The sequence below is a fragment of the Limulus polyphemus genome, unplaced genomic scaffold, assembly GCF_000517525.1.
Source record: "Limulus polyphemus unplaced genomic scaffold, Limulus_polyphemus-2.1.2 Scaffold148, whole genome shotgun sequence".
Classification (NCBI taxonomy): Eukaryota; Metazoa; Arthropoda; class Merostomata; order Xiphosura; family Limulidae; genus Limulus; species Limulus polyphemus.
Genome location: NW_013665758.1, coordinates 835,010 through 855,352, shown reverse-complemented (window position 1 = coordinate 855,352; position 20,343 = coordinate 835,010). Strand labels below are relative to the sequence as shown.

The window sequence follows — 20,343 nt, the reverse complement described above, 5'->3', positions numbered from 1 at the left end:
GATTGCGAGTCGAGCACCTTAACCACCTGGCCATGCCGGGCCCCTTAATTCGAACCCGCGATTTAACTGACAAATCGAAACATATCCCATGCTTAATTGATATCAATATAAATGGATATAGCTTTCGTCCTTCTGTACATTCGTGACTAACGTGAGTTATTACAATGCGTGTATGTACGTTCAGTTTTCAGATCAATTACTTTCTCGTACGTTGATATAACTATTATTTCCTATTAAATATATAGTTTTTCTGTCGGTATACGTTTTTCTTCTCTCTCTTGAACATACCAAATATATACTTGAAACCGATTTATATTCTTTGTGACTATAGAGGGCACAAACTATTAATCACAATAAGCTGAAATGTTGAACAACAAACACATTCGCGTGCCACTGACCAAGTGGACAGTCACGGTACTGTCAAACTAAAAATGTTCTGATATAGTAGCGTTCTATATTACAGATAAATCTATACGTATTATATAATTTTCATATATTTAACACTTTCTTTGTTGTAGCTGATTCAAAACTGCTACACGACAATCACGAACGTCTTAGGACCTAGGGTCTTTATTTATTTAGCTTTATCTTTCAAAATAAATAAATAAATAAAAGAAGACGAAAAGAACAGAATGACCTTTAAAATGCCCCTCAAGTCAAAAATAAAATGTTGAAAAACAATCACTTACTCTATTTGCAACTTTTTTGTTTGTAGTTAAGCACAAAGCTATACAATGGGCTATAAGTCCATAGACTTACCGCTGTGCCACTGAGGGGCAATCCGTCAATAATACTAAAAATAATTTACGAAATTCAATTACGTTTCATACTTAAAATGTATTTAGCTTAAATTCTTCTTTGTTTTAAAGCCCTCAAGTGGTTCATCAGTAAGTCTGCAAGTTTACAACGCTAAAAACCGGATTTCGATACCCGTGGTGGGTCGAGCACAGACTGTGTAGTAGCTTTGTGCTTAACAAAAAAACCAAACTACTGTTTTTAAGTTTTTCTGGGCACACAAGGAAAAGGGATATTTCCCATAATAGACCGCTGCACATCTGGTTTATTTAATTTAATTAATACTAACTTTCGATCAGAGCAAGTTATCTACTTAGAGCTAAGTAATTATAATTTTCTTACTTATACAGAGTAGAATGCATTGTTTCATCAGTTGGGTACCCTCGCTGTTAACGACATTTTTGGTCGTAAACCCAATAATATCTCACTAGGTTTGGCTAGTTTAGAAGATTTAAGTGAGGTCCATATCCTAATCTAACAACGCAAAACAATCACTAAAATATAACAAGCAAAATTAAAAGTTAAAAATAATAAAACTAGACATTTTTAACATTCTAACCAATACTATTGGTGAATAAAATACAGAGATAATTGGTTTCACCTGGTTAGTATACGCTTTCAATGTCTCATCAATGACGCTAAAAAGCAAATTTTTACATGACATTTTTTTCACATATTATTATAATGCGAAGATGTTTGTTTATAGTTTCTTTAATTCTTCCTGGAGAACATATATAGAATCGAAGATTTTCAAAACTATTTATGCAAAACATAAATATATTTTATTTCTAACGAAATATGAACTCAAAACGTGAAAACATATGCAACACACATATGGTAAGTATATCTACAAATCCCAATCAACCGGTCGCGGGATCGAAACCCGGCACTGAAAGTGGTCACCCTTTCAGCTATGGGGGTGTTATAATGCAATAGTCAACTCCACTATTTGTTAGTAAAGAATAGCCCAAGAACTAGGGGTGTTATAATGCAATAGTCAATTCCACTATTTGTTAGTAAAGAATAGACCAAGAGCTGGGGGTGTTTGGTGTCGACTAGCTGCCTTATCTCTAGTCTATCACTTCAAAATTAGAGATGGCTAGTGCAGATAGCCCTCGAGTAGATCAGTGCAACATTGAACGAATCAAACAACCTACAAACCAAACTTCAGCTTTAAAAAAGAAGTCTTACTGATCTTATTAATATATCCGTCAGTATAAACATTCATTTGCTAATGCTTTGGAAATTACATGATTCTAGCGGACAAAAACCCTCACTTCACATACCCTCGATTTTTGAAAAGACAGGTGCCATGATGAAATCACCTATGAATCCCAATGCCCAACAACAGAAATTTTAAGTGGCACGCCATACTATGTAGTAGAATTTAAACTTCGAAAATATTTTAACCCAATATATAACCATCAAGTGTTATATTTTTTTTTCAAGTATACAATAATGGTAAAAGTGTTAATCTTCATAAATCGAATCTCACAAACCCCTATACATGCAAACATCGGTTAAAAAATACCACTGGCGTCACTAAACTAACTATATAGGCAGAGTGAGTACAGTACAAAATTACTTTGTAACGTGGTGACATCTAACGAACAAATACGTGTTTCGTGCACATTGCAGATTTTTGAAGTGCTTTAACCAATCAATCTCAAAGTCTTATCAAATATTAGGAAAAATAACTACACATAGCAATAATCAGCTTGTACTTAACAGTTTAAAAAGAAAAAGAAAAAAAAGACAGATTCAAAAACTCTGCTGACAAGTCATAAGATCAAATATTCCCTTGTGACAAAAGATGGCAGCACATATCCGAGGCGTAAATTTAACCTTTACAAATGTTGGCATTTATATTTATGCTATTTTTAATAAATACGAATATGAATTTTAGCATAAAATTTTCACTATTTAAACTACAAATTTACCTCTTGATGTATTACTTCATGGACATATTGAGTTCGATTTTCAACTCTAGTTTTTATACAAATTGTCAAATTTATTCAATCATTACCTTTTAATAAATTTGTCTGTAGCAATGCGTAAAGCTACAAAATGGGCTATCTGTGCAGTGCCCACCACTGGTATCAAAGCCCTATTTCTAGCGTTATAAGTCTACAGACTTACCATTATGCCAATGGAGTGATGGCTCCTTTTGACAAAATCAAATAAAAACAATCAAAGATTGCATGTGTTTGCTGGCTGTCGTGTTATACTACTCATTTTATATAAAAACAAATATTCTTTATATACATGACAAATATATTTATTTGCTTGTTTTAGAGCAAAATTACACAATGAGCTATCGGCTCTCTACCCACCCAGGAGAATCGAGTCCCGGATGTTAGCGTTGTAAGCCCTTAAACGTACCGCTGATTCTACGGGGGGAACGAGTTCATGCCATATTAGAAAGTAAGGTTAATAAAAATGTATAAAGTTATCATACATGAAAAATACTTAGATCACCGTAAGCACACATATAAAACAGTACAGACAACAAAAGCACATGTGATATCACTGTGTGATGTCTATATACAGGGTAATCATATAAAAACAAACATATTGAATACCTAAAAAAAACTACGTGTCCTACGAACAATAAAATTTCATCAAAAGTACATTGAGAATCGTAAATTTTATCCAGGAAAGTTTGAACATGGTACAGGGAGTTGAAAACCATACTGTACTTCACCCTAAATCACTTTTCTGGAAATCCAACATCGATTTTATTTCATTCTTTTTCTTTTCTATCAACAATACTACGTAGGAGATTTGAAGAGAAAAAAATGTATGTCAGTAACCACAGTATTACGAGAACCAATAAAAATCGTGTAAGACAAGTAATAGAGGCAGTAGCTTCGGTTAGAATTACACCAGATGTGGCGATTGAGAATGATGGAAAATTTAAAGTGGCAGTTTTTTGAACATCCTGTACCTTGTCTAAATTTATGATTCTCCATGCATTTCTAGTATAATTAAACACCTGGGGGGGGGATTATAATAGCTTTTCACATGTACTTATTTTACACATGGGGTTTTCTTCATAAATATACAGTTTGTCTCCTCGTGTCTTCAGAAACTGAAGTAAATATAAATACACGTAGCATCAGAATAACTCCAAACAAATAAAAATGGAATTCAAATAAAAGTCGATATGCATTACTAAATTCATGGAACATGCGGTGTATGTATGTGTGTGTATATATATATATATATGTGTGTGTGTGTGTGTGTGTGTGTGTGTGTTGTGTGTTTGTTTGTGTGTGTATTTAAATCTTTGAAAGTTCATTTCAGCTTGAAAAAAAATCGCATTTCACAATATGTGAAGTGAACATTTAACGAACTAGGTGTGTAACGAAATTACTTTCGGTTTCTGTCTAAATATTTAAGAGGTGCAATCAATCACGGGAAAAGTTACAGAATTTCAATCATAAAGGCTCCACGCTTTTTTTTGTTGTTTGTGTTTTTTTGCTAACTTTTTTCCTACCTCGTTATTCAGTCCTGTAATCGGCGGACTGTTCTCCCATTTACAAGCTATCTGTAAAGTTTCTGCAGTCTTCTGCTGAACACTTTTGTTGTCGTCTAGAAGTGTCATTTCATAGAATTCCTGAATATCTGTGGGGGAAAAAAGTAACGTTCAACTAAACAAATAACGGAAAAAGCAGCATGCTGTACAAAAACAACACGATATCCTCAAACTGACCAAAGGGAACGATAATGCTAAATTAAGGTACGTATCTGTCCACTCCAGCTTCTCCAATGTCCACCAATGGCGAAAGAAATAGAACCAATACCGTGTTTTCCAAGATAAAACACAGGACTGGAAAAAAAAGGGGGATGTTATTCTGCCAGACTTATTTACAATTACGTAACTCTCCAAGACACTCACACAATATACGAGTGTTTAACTTTCATCGATCGTTAAAATCATTGTAGCGGTATTAATAATCAAAAACATTTTGATTCATGTGAACATTACCTTCACAATTCTTAATATTAGGGAGGCCAAGCTATCACAAAGAATCCTAAACAAAATATACCATCTAACTAATGAAAGGGCTAGATTAATATATTTTTCAACTGGGTAACTCACCACTTGAAAAGTTTTAGAAATGGATAAAAAATCAAGATAACTGGAGATATTTTTCCACATTCGTTTTAAATTGACCATTAATTAGATGTGTGCAAAAATAGAATTTCAGATCTACCTTTTGTCTCCAACAAGTTGCTGTCCAAGAAGTACTTATTCAATGCCAGAACTTACTGGTTGGGCTGGACAATGAGAGTCAAAGTGCTCTATAAAACGCTATTTAACTTGATTTTTATTAGAATTCTTATGCATATTGGTTTTCAATACTTCGCCAGCTTTTAGTGTTTTTTTATTATTATTATTGATTTGGTTTATTTCGAATTTCGCGCAAAGCTACACGAGGGCTATCTGCGCTAGCCGTCCATAATTTAGCAGTGATAAACTAGAGGAAGGGCAGTTAGCCAACTCTTGGGCTACTCTTTTACCAACGAATAGTGGGATTGACAGTCATATTATAACGTCCCCACGGCTGAAAGGGCGAGCATGTTCGGTGTGAAAGCGATTCGAACACGCGACCCTCAGGTTGCGAGTCGAGGGCCCTAACCACCTCGCAAACTTTTATTGAAAAGCACTTTAAATTTTATTAGCCAAATAGTACGCAGCCTAACAATAGTTCATTTCCTCACTAATGATGTCACTGTCACAGGTCAGGCGTCAAAACTGTTCATTCGCCCTTCACAAAACTATTAATTTGTTATACAAATCAGTCAGTGGATAATACCAATAAAAAACATTCTTACACAAAAGATTTGAGCAACTATTCACTAAATCTAAAACTCACTCTTTATACAAGAGAAAAAGTAGAACTTTGCAGATGCAGAAAAAAAAAATAAGCAAGATAATAAAAGTAAAAAAAAATGAAATTTCGAAGGGAAAAATCCATGTAGCTCCCCCTCTACTCCCCCGAATACGTCTCGGCTACTGTATCAACTTATTCACACATTTCTAAACAAAACTTCCGATAACAAACATATCTGGTTAAATTTCCATTTCAAAGCTCGTGACCTTGACATCAGGAGTGCTAAAAACCTAAAATATGGCAATTTGGGTATCAAAATATATCTTGGAACAAATTTTAAAACTGAAATTTTCTACATGGATACAAATGTAAGAAATAAAAACAAGTATGTAAGTAGCCTTTTTTTTACGCGTAGAAAAATGCGGCAAATAACTATATATATATATCTTTACTCGATCTTCAAAACACTTTTCTCAAACCAGGTGTAATTGGAGATTGGTTTGGTTTGTTTTGAATTTCGTGCAAAGCTACGCGAAGGCTATCTGCGCTAGCCGTCCCTAATTTAGCAGTGAAAGACTAGAGGAAAGGCAGCAAGTCATCACCATCCACAGCCAACTCTTGGGCTACTCTTTTACCAACAAATAGTGGGATTGACCGTCACATTATAACGCCCCCACGGCTGAAAGAGCGAGCATGTTTGGGGGGACGGGGATTCGAACCCGCGGCCCTCAGATTGCGAGTCAAGTATCATGTAATTGGAGATACAGCAACCCAGTAAATTATAATAGACAGAAGACTAGGCACCAAAAAGACAAAGTTTTAAAAAAAACGTACTTATTAACAGGAATTTTATAATATCAAATAATTTTAGAGGTTGTAATAATTAAATTTATTATTACAAACAACATCAAACAGTTCTTTGTGCATAACAAGAATCGAAAGAAACGAGTAAAAAGACTTGAGTAGTTTAAGTTACGTTTAAAATTTAATATTAATGTAATACGATTTAAGTCTTTGGTGGCATTCCCATTTCATAGTTGTTGTTTTTTATACACTAATTTATTAACACCAGTATTTTATGTTGACAAAAATGTGATGTAGTGTAACTTTTTAAAACAAATCGACCTAAAGAAACTATAAAATATAAAAATATGGAATTAATCCTTCTGTTGATTATAGTTTATAACACTATATTCCTCAATTTGAAATCACGTAACCTTAGTAAGTGTTTCACGATTTAAAAAGCTAAGTATTAGTATTCTTCTCAACGTGCGATCAGAATTTTTCATATAATACACGTGCAATTTAACATATAGGTAAACTAGACTGAAAGCTAAATTTAAGACCAATCTTAAAACGTGACAGAAATAAGATATGATGTTTCTCAAATTTGCATAAAAGTGGTAATAATACAGTCATTACCGAAGTCATTTTGACAACATAATTTGTGCATTACAGAAATAGTACGCACAAAAGTAACGTAAAAAAATATATGTACATATGAGAGATGATGATAATTTGCGAAAAATATCTCGTTGTTTCACATTCAGTGACAATATGATCAACAAAATCATACATATGGTTTATAAAATATTCTATAAACCAAGTACGTGTCACGTACAAAAATATGGACAAGCCTCTTTTTGACACATTTAAAAAATGGAAACCAATTTGTCTTTGTTGTTTAGAAATTATTGAATTTTGTTTGTTTGTTTGTTTATAGCTAAGCAAAATGCAACACAATAGGCTATCTGTGCTGTGCCCATCACAGGTATCTAGCATTATAAGTCTGCAGATTTACTGTGCCACTGGGGGAATCCTTGAATATTTGAGATCACAAACCAAATTTGGCGACAACTTGGTGCACAGACCTCTAAGATGCTTAGGCTTAGTTGTATTTTAAGAAATAACGCACATTTTACGTGTTGTGCAGATTTCGAAGAAAAGTCTTGACACGTGCGACTAGACGTCAATACCTATATATATCTTTCATCCTATTTGTTGTCATAGTAACAACAATATTTGTTGCCTTATCAACACGATTACATTCGAGATTGCAGATAAAGTCCTAATGGTGGTTCAAACGTGATTATTTCGACATCACATCATTTCGACTCATAGCTCAGAAACCCTCTAAATATCGTAAAAATGGAAAGATGGATAAAAATTATACACTCTATCTATCTGTGTGTATATATAACGTTATATGAATATTTGAGTCGTATTTGATTAATTCATATTATTAGCATATTACATACAGAAGAATACCAGCGACTAATAATATCTTAATTCATTCACTGCATGAAATAAACAAGGTTTATTAGCTTTATTAGATATTAGTGCATAATTGGTCTCACTACTCTACTCCACTCCACATATACATATATATAGGAAACAAATATATATAAATATTACATATATATATATATATATATATATGTATATGATATAACGTACATAAACACATATATGTATCACAAAACCCTTAATTATATTTACACTATATAAAATACATATACAATTAACAAATTAATATATATATATTACGGAAGACTTTCAGTATATATTCTAAACATCAAAACACGTTAAAAAGGGGAAGTTGTACAAACATGCTTTTGATCAAATCGGATTGTACGAACGATAAATTTATTATTAATTTATAAGTTGTAACGAAGTTATACAAGCGATACCAGGATGCTTAAAACCACAACGTCCTTGGGTGTAAGATAGTTTCTCGCCTGCTACAGTAGGATATTAAAAAAGCGATTTATTGTGTATTATTTGCTCCAACTGATATTATGAACTGAGAATACGTATAGTTAGTAAGAGAATTGAAAACTTTAGTTCATAACATAGATCTATCAGCTGAAGATGAAACAAATATAACTGAATTGCATTATTAAAGTTATTAAACTAATGTACTTCCGCAGGGTCACCCGAAAGTGTTATATTTCCAGAGTAAATAAAACAAAAATTAAGAGTAATAATTATTTTTATCTCTTGCTTTTCAAGTCCATATGTCATGCTGTGTTGTAGGGCACAGAATGAATAATCTTTCTCGTGATTTACGCCATCCGCACGTTTTATTGACGTCACGACAGTACAACTTGCAATGTTAAGTGTCCCTTGTGTGACGTTATTTTAGTGTCTACCGACTAACTGATTGATAAGGCAACAAACACACTACTGTACAGTGGTGCGAGTAGTTAAAACAGGTGACCAATCCAGGCGGCCTCTGGTCCCCTTTCGGGGAAATTAAGGAGTTAAGAAAGCTAGGTCAGTGATTATTGCAAACGTTTGTACTTTTTATTAATATATATATAAGCGCGAATGTTTCTCTCTCTCTCTATTTTTTCTCTCTGTGGGTCTGTTCCTTGTGGGCGGCCACATCTTTAAAGCTACTGACTTCAAACTTAGGATACACATTCAACTTTGTGCGGGAAGTAACACGGCTATGTAGCCGCGTCATTAGGGGCCGTTTTGAGGCCGCACGTTGAGGCCAAAGTGACCAATATAGCAGATTTTGGCAAACAGGGTAACCAATTGGTCTCAAATTGAAAAGGCCGGATTTTTCTTTCGGTAATGTGTGGTCAAGAGGGCTATTAACTTAATAAAATCATGTTCTGCCTGTTGGTCACACTAATGCAGGATCCAAGTTGTAGCTTTCGTCAGTTTTGTAGTAAAGACATCCCTATATTTCGATATTTTTCTAACATCTACTCGTGACAGTTTCTCGGGTTATTTCTTCATAAATATAAGATACACTTGTAGATACGTGGTTCCACTGGATGGCCAAGTGTCAGAACTTGAAAATGCATACACACAAGTTACCGAATAAGGTTAATAACTCGGGTTATTTCTTCATAAATATAAGATACACTTGTAGATACGCGGTTCCACTGGATGGCCAAGTGTCAGAACTTGAAAATGCATACACACACAAGTTACCGAATAAGGTTAATAATAACAGTCACGGGCGTAAGTCCCTACCCCAACCCATTAACATTTACGAAATTTAGAAATATTTTCCTATCAGATTATGTCATGTGGCGTCTGTTGTATTTTTGCTATTAACTACATGCATTTGACAGTGATTTAAAAAACAACAACAAGGGCGCCTATTGTAGCGTGCATACGAATTTTTTTTTAGGTTTTTTTAGTGAATATAGTTAAAGAAAAGCCAATCTTAAGAAAAATCAGGCAAAATGTACTTTTCTGAAGGATTTGGACAATAACTTATATATCACATGAGATAAAAGTACAAGTGGAGACCTGAGTACTATACACCAGGTATTTAATATGCCCAAATATAAGCATCAGTTCAGGTTAGGTCGTGGCTCACGCTGGTTGTTGATACTTCATAAATTTATTTAGCACCTTCGCCACTTGTTACTTACAAGTCTGACCTTCCAAAAATGAAAATAAAAATTAACGAAAAAGTACAGAACAGTATTCACAAAGTCAAAAGTCGTAAAAGCCATACTGCTTGATAAACTGCGTATACATAATAACGTTTGCAGTTCTATAGTTGCTTAAATAATGTGTGTGCTTGTGCTTTACGAACAAAACCGTATTCCCTTGAGTTTGTACTATACGAGGGTTGTCTGAAAAGTTCGTGGCCCGAACTAAAGAAAAAACAACAACTGGAATATATGATTATTTCTGATAAATATTACGTTTGAACCTTTTTATGAGTAAACAACGCCTAACATATAACTTAACGAGCTTATTTTGTATGTTATGTATTTTGATGGAAAGAAGTTAGCAATGTTAAATGTCATGGAGAAGATCGTAACGCCATCTAAAGCACACTAGTCCTCTCGGCTTGCTTTCCATAATCCGTCTAAAGTATTAAAATGGTTTCCCAGTGCCCGTTTCAACAGTAATATCGCACAGAAAGTCATAGGCGCTGCATCCAGCGATTGTACCGGTATGTCTTTGTATGAAATAGAGTAGCACAAATACCCGTTTCACTCTTCAGCTGCTTGAAGTATGTAATGGTTGAACAAATATAAAATTGAAGCAAGTTGTGTACGCGTGACTTAATCGTGTCACTTTCCCAGACAGATATCTTTTTCGAGTATGTTGCATGTACTGTTGCCTGGGGCGTGTGAACATCCTTTGCTACTGATATTTGTGTTCGTGGATTCTCACCTGTTATGCACTTTGCTTACCACGGCTGGGTACGGTACGACTTGTTGCAGGTCTCTTTCTGGGTCATCCTTGTTCCCAAGGTTGATCCATATTCTTATATTTTCCATGCCATTAAGTACCAGTGATCTAAAATTTCTTTATGATTTGAGTCTGTGAATAATTTGCCTCGGAAAGCAATCAGTTTTCGATGGCACCACACTACTACCTGCAAAACGCCACCAATTCCAAAATATAATTCTAGTGTATGCTACTCCATCGCGACTTTATATCGGCTGTGATTGTCACATAACTATCTGATTTGCACATTCAAAACAATTTAATATAACTCACTCAACTCTCTGTGTTTTACACATAATTACGTTTTATTCGGGCGCACCTTTGGTGGGTGTTGTTGACTATCGTCCTTTCCCCTAGCCTGTCGTTTAAAAACTAGGGACGGCTGGTGCAGATAACCCTCAAGTAGGTTTGTGCGAAATTCAACAAGCAAACAAACAAACGTCAATTTGTCAGCCACAGACCTTTAAATAAAAGATACAAGAGCAACGATCGTAATTAAGCCACAATCGACTAAGTGTTTGTTATATCATGCTAATTTTTGCTAAATAAAATCACGTGGTTTTATGTTAGAAATTCTATGTATGATTAATGTTTTACAATAGTCATGAAAGTCATTAAGTGATATTTCAAACATTATAAAAATAATTCTATATGTATAGTTTTATGCGTGTAACAGTTTGATAATTGCGTTAAACTTTAAAGACATTAAAATCTCATACCATATCCTCTTGTCTGTTCTACCAAATATTTACAACTTCTGATTACTCATTTCTATTGTATAAATATTCACACACACGCGCATAACACACAAGTTTTGAGCACTGATTTATTTAAATATTTTATATGCAAAATATGACGTCATGTGTCAAGTGGTTACTTGAACTATAAATGCAGAGATGTGGTAAAAGCATACATTGTGTTGAAATGATACAGACATTAGTAATCTGTGTCTTTCAAAAGGGCATGATGTGTGTGTGTGTGTGACCGTCTAGCAGAAGTGTCGTCATCAAATAACGTTTCTTTGAGTTTCGATTTAAATTCTAACAACAAAAATGATCAAAACGGAAATACGTGTTCCACTAAGAAAAACTGTGTTTGCCAAGAAAAAAAGACGACTGGACAAACCTTAAAGATGCAACAAACATCAGAATGTATTTAAATTGAGAATGATCGGTAGTGAACTCTAGATCTTCAACCAAGCGGCGACATTACAAAATTTATCATGTGGTAGTCGACAACAAGTCCGAAATTCGCTAACCTTAGAGCTAGCAGGAAATCACGCTGTCTCAGTGCGCAAACCATAGACAATGAATGCCTGTGATGTTGTTTGATGAACCTCGTTTTAGCCTTTTTCTGTAATGATAGAAAAGTAAAATCTTGAAAAACCCAGATGATGCACTTGGCAATTTTTGTGTCTTTCCCAACAGTACAAGCTGATGGAAGTATTAAAATAAAATGCAAAATTCTTCAGAATAACATCTATAATATAACGTTGTTGCCGACCATATCTACTCTCAACAAGGCTGCATTTCCACCCGTTAATCATGGGTCCTTGCAACAATCCACCACGCCTGCATTTCCACCCGTTAATCATGGGTCCTTGCAACAATCCACCACGCCTGCATTTCCACCCGTTAATCATGGGTCCTTGCAACAATCCACCACGCCTGCATTTCCACCCGTTAATCATGGGTCCTTGCAACAATCCACTACGCCTGCATTTCCACCCGTTAATCATGGGTCCTTGCAACAATCCAATACGCCTGCATTGCCTGAAATTATTAAGAAAGTATGAAAGTGACTAATCATCTTTCTTAGGTAAAACAATTACCACATCTTAGTTGGATTGAGCAGCTTTTGGGACAAGCTTGAAACAAATTGCAGACCTCAACGAATAGAGTACAAACACAGGTGACAAATGTCATATTCCGACATCTTGTATTTTCAACTTGAAAAGTACACATGTTCTAAATAGCCACGATAAAACCCCGAGGTTCAGGCTTAGCCAACTCTTAGTGTATAACTGCTGACAAAAGGTAATACAACCAGTCAGCAGCACCACAGCTGAAAGTGTGGAGCATGTTCAGCGGCATATCATGGACTCGAACCTAAAACCTTCTGCAACTCGGTACGTTAATCACTAAGCAACCGAAACATAAAGTTAGTCAAATGGCGTACGTCTACCTGATTCATAATTTATGTTTATCTCAAGACAGATGCTCTTTGGTTGGGTTCAAATCTTGTTAAAGTCTTGCGAATAACAAAATGCGTTACATTATCCATATTTTCTCACTAAATTATTTAACGCTGTATTTACGACGACATTATATAGCATAAAATACGCCAAAAGCATGTTTCAAAAATCTTTTGGTAAACACTTGATTTTCGCTATTTCAGTGCATAATAAAACAAAAAGAACTTTGATCCTTTTTGTTCACAGCAGCTTATACACATATAACAACATATCTCTTTAACATATTGTACAATTTAATTCAAATATTTAACAATAATTGATTATCAACGTATGTTATAAAAACTTGCGTACAATAAGCATTACAAAACAAAAATAATTTATTTAGTTTATGTAACTATTAGAAAATAACTATAATTCATAATTTAGTTTTTTATGCTCCGTTTTCGCCCAATATAACAAATCCAGAGTCAGTAAGAATAGGACTCTTTGTCAAATTTAAAATATGATGGAGTAAGTCAAATTAACCCTTTAATCGTATATATATAGCTGTTTTTTTATGTTCGTTGTATCATAGAATCTAAGGTATATACTTACCTTCTTTCCCTATATCCTCATACAAATGTGTTTACCTTGTCTGCGCATGTAATGAATGCATCCCAGAGGAATCCCCAAATTTGGTACTGGTTATATGTTGCATAGCTTGCATTAAAATGTCATGTGACTATCGCATGTCTTCAACGGGATAACTTGTTTTTACAGAAGTTGTTGAAATAAAACTTTGTGCTTTTCCAACATTCAGTACATTAGTTCTACAACTCTATGTTGCTGTTTATCTATGATACATTTGAATAGTAAAACAGGTTCCACCATTCTTTAACTTGTAGAAGAAGTTTCCTTTCTTATCATCCCAGAAAAAGCAAAGCAGAGAATGCTGGAAAAATCCCAAGGTTTATTCCAAACAAGTTGTAAGTACTAGATGCCTGTATAATGTATGCTGAATATATATATATCAAGATAACTTCGGTAAATAAGAGTAGCAGGCACAGGCGATATTTCAGTGATACTAAAAGATCAAATCTGACGTCACAAAACAGAGATTCTACCGCGAAATCATGAACAACCTGTTTTAGTAGCTTGGAAACTATGTAGTGTAAACCAAAACATTTTAACAAAATTACCAAAAGAAGTTACGCACAACAAATAAAGACTGCTGCCGTAGTTTAGGGGTTAAATTCACGGCTCACTGTTTATTAAGAACACGACAGGCGGCAGTGCGTGAAGCATCATTTCCTAGAGAAACAACAACAAAATAGATAAGCATCCGGTATACGTTGAACTACCGCTCTCGTATTAATTAAATTCCATAAATTCAGAATGAGTAATATCTTCACATGGCTTATAAGAAGGATTATAAGACCTTAGTTAATTAAAATACGTTACGATAGCTCCTATGACACTTTTATTAGATATAGATAGGTAATTCGCATTAAAACTCCGTGCCAGAAATTAATTATGAACTAATCAAAATCTGGCTGCCATTTAACTGGTTATGTAGCGTATTGTTCCTCATGTAAAGCATTGTAAGAAATCACTGCTATTTCTCATTAAGACAGTCGAACAAACAAGCATTATCTAGTTTTTTCGCAATACATTTGGGCTTATGTATGAATAAATACCAATCTCCTTTTACAACACTGAATTTATGAATATTCATCTTTAATCGTATCTCTCATATGCTGGTTCTCATAACAATGCAATCTCGCATACGTTTGACACAGAGCTTGTTAGCTATTTTATTTATTTTTTTAGTTTCGAGGTATACAAACCTGTAAATTAAGGTTTTCGTGATTGCTTGATATTTTCTTTAAGTTTTATCTTAGAAACCCGAAGATAGTTTTGAGAGCAGGATGTGGGAAAAAGAGTTCGAGTTTCGTTTTTAATTGCAGCTGATTTGATTGTTTTCTCTGAAAGGTAATTCAACCGTTTTCTTGGTAAAAATAAATAAACTTTCTCGTGATGGAAAAGTTTATTAACTATTTCTACCTTTCACCATATTTTTTTTATCACAATTGATAGATCACGTTAATATGGAATGACACAGTAAACCAAGTTTTCTAAGTGCATTTTTTGTTCGAAAACTTTATCAGTAACTTTTTAAAAAATTAACAAAATTGGCGGTAAAAACATTCCTTTTCACCAATGCGCTTTCCAAATAATTTATTTCTTCATGCATATAACTTTAGCTGTGACCAATCAAGTTTTATAACCCCAATTTTTTAAGACTTATGATGAAACAAAGTTCAAAGATCAGTATGGGTTTGATTGTTTGTTTGTTTTTTAAACACTTTTGGTTTAAAACAGTATTTACTTTTTTTAACCTTTATGATAAGGAAAGATAGCTGTCCCACATTCTTATTCTCCTGATAGGGTAAAATAATTTAGAAATGTTAGGGACTGTTCAACAGTGTGTCCAGAAATAAAGCTAGCAAAAGTATCATCAACATATCTGACATAAATACAATCCTAAGTCAACTGAACTCTTGACTTTGTAATGAAGTGTAGTAATGTTAGCCAGACTGATGGGCATTCTCTCTCTCTCTCTGTAAGGTATAAAGTCCAATCACCCATGCTATAAATTCAAACAAGTTATAATGGAAAGCTCCACTGGCATAGACTTTAGAAATAAGAGGTATGTTCTGTTTTTATACTTAAGGCACCCCATAAATACAGGGTGTCTTGGCATCATTTGACCTTAAAAAGCAATAAAGGGATTAATTTAATTGATTATGTTTTTGAGTGCATTAAAAATTGGTTCAATTTTCCCTACCCCCTTCCTCTAATTACTAAAAAGGTTTCTGGACAAAAAAAAATATTTATTCATATAAGTTGATTTACTGCATTGTTCTATATGTACCTGGTCTTTCAGCTGCAGTAAAAAGAATATGGCAAGAGTTAGAAAAAATAAATAATCTTCTATCAGGGGAAACTTTATTTCTTTAAAAGGAAAAAAGGCTGATTTCTTTTTTGTATTTTAAATTAGACAGGCCTTACTTGTAAAGGAAAATGTTTATAGTGTTGAATGTGAGGATTGTAACAGTCTTTACACAGAAACTGGGAAGAATTTAAGATCAAGAAAGGAAGAGCATGGATGTGCTCCATCACACTTATATCAACATTTTAAAGATACACAACATCACAGTGAAAATAAAGAGATTTGTTTGTCATGAACCTCACGTTAACACACGTAAAATAAAATAACCCATCGTAACATTTTAAAGATACACGACATCATAGTGAAAATAAAGAGATTTGTTTGTCATGAACCTCAGTTTAACACACATAAAATAAAATAACCCATCGCAACATTTTAAAGATACACAACATCACAGTGAAAATAAAGAAATTTGTTTGTCATGAACCTCAGGTTAACACACATAAAATAAAATAACCCATCGTAATAAAACAGAGAATAAACAAGTAGGTAGGTTTACATTTATTTTAATATCAAGGTTATATTTATGATGACATATGAGGGTGTATAAAAGCTTTCGTAATGTTCTGCAACATACCAGATGATACCACATTAATGGTGGTGAAACATTGCATTGTATTTTACTTTTAATCCTGTTTTTAGCTCTTTATACTTTCTTAACTTTTAAGTATACATGATACCTCTATTATATAGAACATAATATAATTTCTAAGATACCATAGCAAGCTACTGACCTCATACAACTTTGACTTAAGTTCTTTCACCTAAATCTTTTCAGTCACTCAGTTTTTTGTTTGTTGGTTTGTTTTTGTCAAATACAGCATTAAATAACACAGTTCTCCAATATCATTATCATGTTAAGTAACCAATACTTAATTAGTAAAATAAATTTGAGAATAAATTTCAGAAGTATCCAAACTGTGGGTCCCAATGATGGAGTTGAAAAGATGTAAAAATTATTTGAAGTCTTCATCCAACCCCCCTTTTAAATTCAAAAACAGTTACTTCATCTTTTCAACACCTTTCTTGTCTAGTGTGTTGCAGGTAAAGCAGTCTTTTTTTGTTTCATATTTCATGCAAAGCTACACAAGGGCTACCTGCACATATTCCTCCCTAATTTTGAACTGACAAACTATAGGGAAGAACACCTACCATCAACTCTTGTCTGACCATAAAATGTGATCTGACTGTGACTTTTATAGAGCACCCACAGCCTTAAAGTACAGACCATGTATTTGCAGTAGCAGGATGTAGGCCATGATTCCTCAAATACACAGTCCAGGCATGCTAATTACTTGGTCAAAACCAGTCCTTCTTTTCTGTTTTCTACATGTTTTGTGACTATGTATTTTAAAATTATAGAATAATTTAAAAATAAACTGTATGCGTATAAATGTATATTTAATTTCAATTTTATATTGATTCTCATGTATAAATTTAAAGTGAGGATATATTACACACATCCCCAAACTTTACATAACCAGTGTAAAAAATAAACTAAAACATTTATAAAACAGAAATAAATCATTTTAATTTGGACTGCAGTGATGTGCTGGCTTCAGAACAAGATTATTTTTTACATAATATTTCAACCGCACAAAAGGATGTGTGACACCTATTTTGAGTTAAAGATAACTTCATATACATGCTGTGTACTGTATGTTCGATCATTGTTTTCTCTACAATAATGGTAATAGCACTGATGTTCTCTTCTTCAATGTTCACTTGGCTTTACTCAGTTCGCACCTATCCAGTGACATGTATAATGCTGCACACGAGCATAGTTTATTTTTTCCTATACTTACTTGGTTAAAAAAAATCTAAATAAAACAAAAATAATCTTACATGTAACAAGGCATTACTACTATTATTCATCAGACGTATATTCTACAAGATGTAGTTAACATAGTGAGAATTAATTCTTACTAGGTTCCAATTTTTTCTTGTAGTTGTTTCTCTTCCTAGTTCATTTTTAACAAAACTGATGTTCAAAGCACACTGCTTATCAAATTTAGATACTAAGCAACTCACTCAATCATTTCCAAACCAAAACTTTCAAACTGAACTTATCCAAAAATGTTGATACATTATCAACTCCCAGTTTCCCAACTGTTATGAATACAAAGACATTAAAATACCTAATATTTTATGTATAAGTTTGAATGATTCAACAAGTTCTGTTCAAATAATGACACTGTGAAGCCAAAACTCTTCAAAAACAAAAAACACTAAAGTCACAGTTTATCATCACTAGAAACGTCCTTGACAACTACAATTCTAGAATGACTTCCTTTTACATGCAGCAATGCAAAAATATTGTCAATAAATGTTGTATAAAAGGTGCGTATATCATCCACTGTACACAAAATCTTTATAACGTCCAAAAAGAATAGAAAAACTTTAAATGAACAATCACTTAAGTTATAATTCAGAACCTTTTCTGAAGCTGACATAATTCTTATGCGTTGTAATATCAAAAATAAAAAACTGATTATCCCTGAAATACTGAAACACTACCATCTCTGAAACCATACTCACAAAGTAAAATAAACCTGCAAGTTTAACTTCTGATGCCAGCAAATTTCTCTTAAAGACAGAGAAAAAAAGTTCCCAATTTTAATGATCAACTTCAAATCTGAATTATACAAATGAAAATAAATATGACACAATGATGCAGTGTCTACACGGCACATTGAACATAATATTTCAAACAGCAAATGTCTTTGGGTGTTAAAAGGTACTTAAAAAATATGTAGCCACTTTTTTTTACAAATATAAATAATGGTACTACAAACATATATCTATGCTGCACATAAGTAAAGCCATTAAATAAGTTATTACAACATCAGGTTATTGATATAATTCAAATTACACGCATAAAAGTAAAAACACATATATAATATGCATATAAAATTATTTACTTAAAACTTGAAAAATTACACTTCTTTAAATACTATGTAACAGTGAACTTTTTGTAAGGTAGCTTGAAATCACAAGCTGTTTCCTTCCCTAGCTATGTGTGCCACTGAATCAGTTAAATCTTACAGCTCATAAATACAGAAGGAAAAAAAACCTGTAAAACGTTTATAGCAGATAATACAGAAACAAAAATAAATTCAAACTTGTCATTATTATTACTTAAACATTATTGAGAAATATCACAGAAATCTTCTTAACTGAATTTGTTTACTTGTTGTGATTTAAATGCAAAACATACAATGGCTATCTTTGCTTTATTCACTGCATGGAAGCAAACCCCAGATTTTAGGGATTTAGTCCATAAATTTGCTGCTAACCTACTAGTGGACTAACTAAATTCAAACAAAATGATATATGATGAATTTCAGACTGCTTCCTTAGTATTCATTTCGTATATATGATATTACAATTCAATAATTGAATGATAAATATTTTACTGAAACTGTTTATAATTTAATTGTTGCCTTAATTTTTACTTTTTTCAATATTAGTTATTTGCCAGAATACTGCATATTTTTATGATGAATCGTATGGTGTATGGCAGTCCTGAAATAGAAAAGTACTTAAGAAGATATACTGAGTTTTGAAAGGTTAGTGGGAGAGATATTTTGCTGAAAATTGGCTTCTGGCTATCAGTTGTTTTTTTATACAATTTCACTGAGAACACACTGCTTTTCTTCAAAAATGCTTGTACCTATCATTCTGAATTTCCCACAAATGGCAGATGCATCAGTTTTGAAACTAACCTACAAGCACAGGGTCACAAAATGCTTGGAACGTTACCAATGCAGCATGGGTGGATATGATCACAATAGGATACCTATTATCGAAAATGTTAGCCATAAAAGAAGTAAAAGAAGATTTAGCTCAATTATCCCTGATGAAGATAGCAATACAAATAAACACCTGAAATGAAGAGCAAAATCCATGTACAGATAAGATATTTTCAAAGTGGTTCCAGAAGAGGTCCCTAATCACAAAAGGTATGTGAATAAACAGTATCAGTGAACTGCTTACCTATCATGCCTCGTTCATATCACATTTATATAGTGCTATGAGCCCCTATTTAGCTACTTCTCTACTTCAAAGATATGTCTAACTTACATTACGCCTGTGATTAGCATATCATGTTAGTTGACTACTCCTTTGGCTGGATTTTAATGTGTTCCACACACCACAAAATATTAAAACAGCACTCATCACCTGAAATAATGCTTGACTGTTTCAAGTTTTTTTATTATAAATAAATTGGTTTATAGAACCTGACATTACTTTCACAACCATTTAAAAATCAAGCAACTGAGTTGAACACAATTTGGAGACTGCAGCAT

At 33.3% G+C, this 20,343-nt stretch overlaps 1 protein-coding gene across 1 annotated transcript in view; it reads right to left on the bottom strand.

Annotated features, from left to right (window-relative positions):
* Positions 1 to 20,343, bottom strand: part of LOC106475613 (disks large 1 tumor suppressor protein-like) — a gene marked incomplete at its 3' end in the record, with an annotated part of 180,333 nt that overhangs the window by 138,601 nt on the left and 21,389 nt on the right. Inside the window, exon 3 of the mRNA XM_022380864.1 lies at positions 4,295 to 4,422. Within this exon, the coding sequence (XP_022236572.1) occupies positions 4,295 to 4,422 (128 nt within the window). The remainder of the gene's footprint in view (positions 1 to 4,294; positions 4,423 to 20,343) is intronic.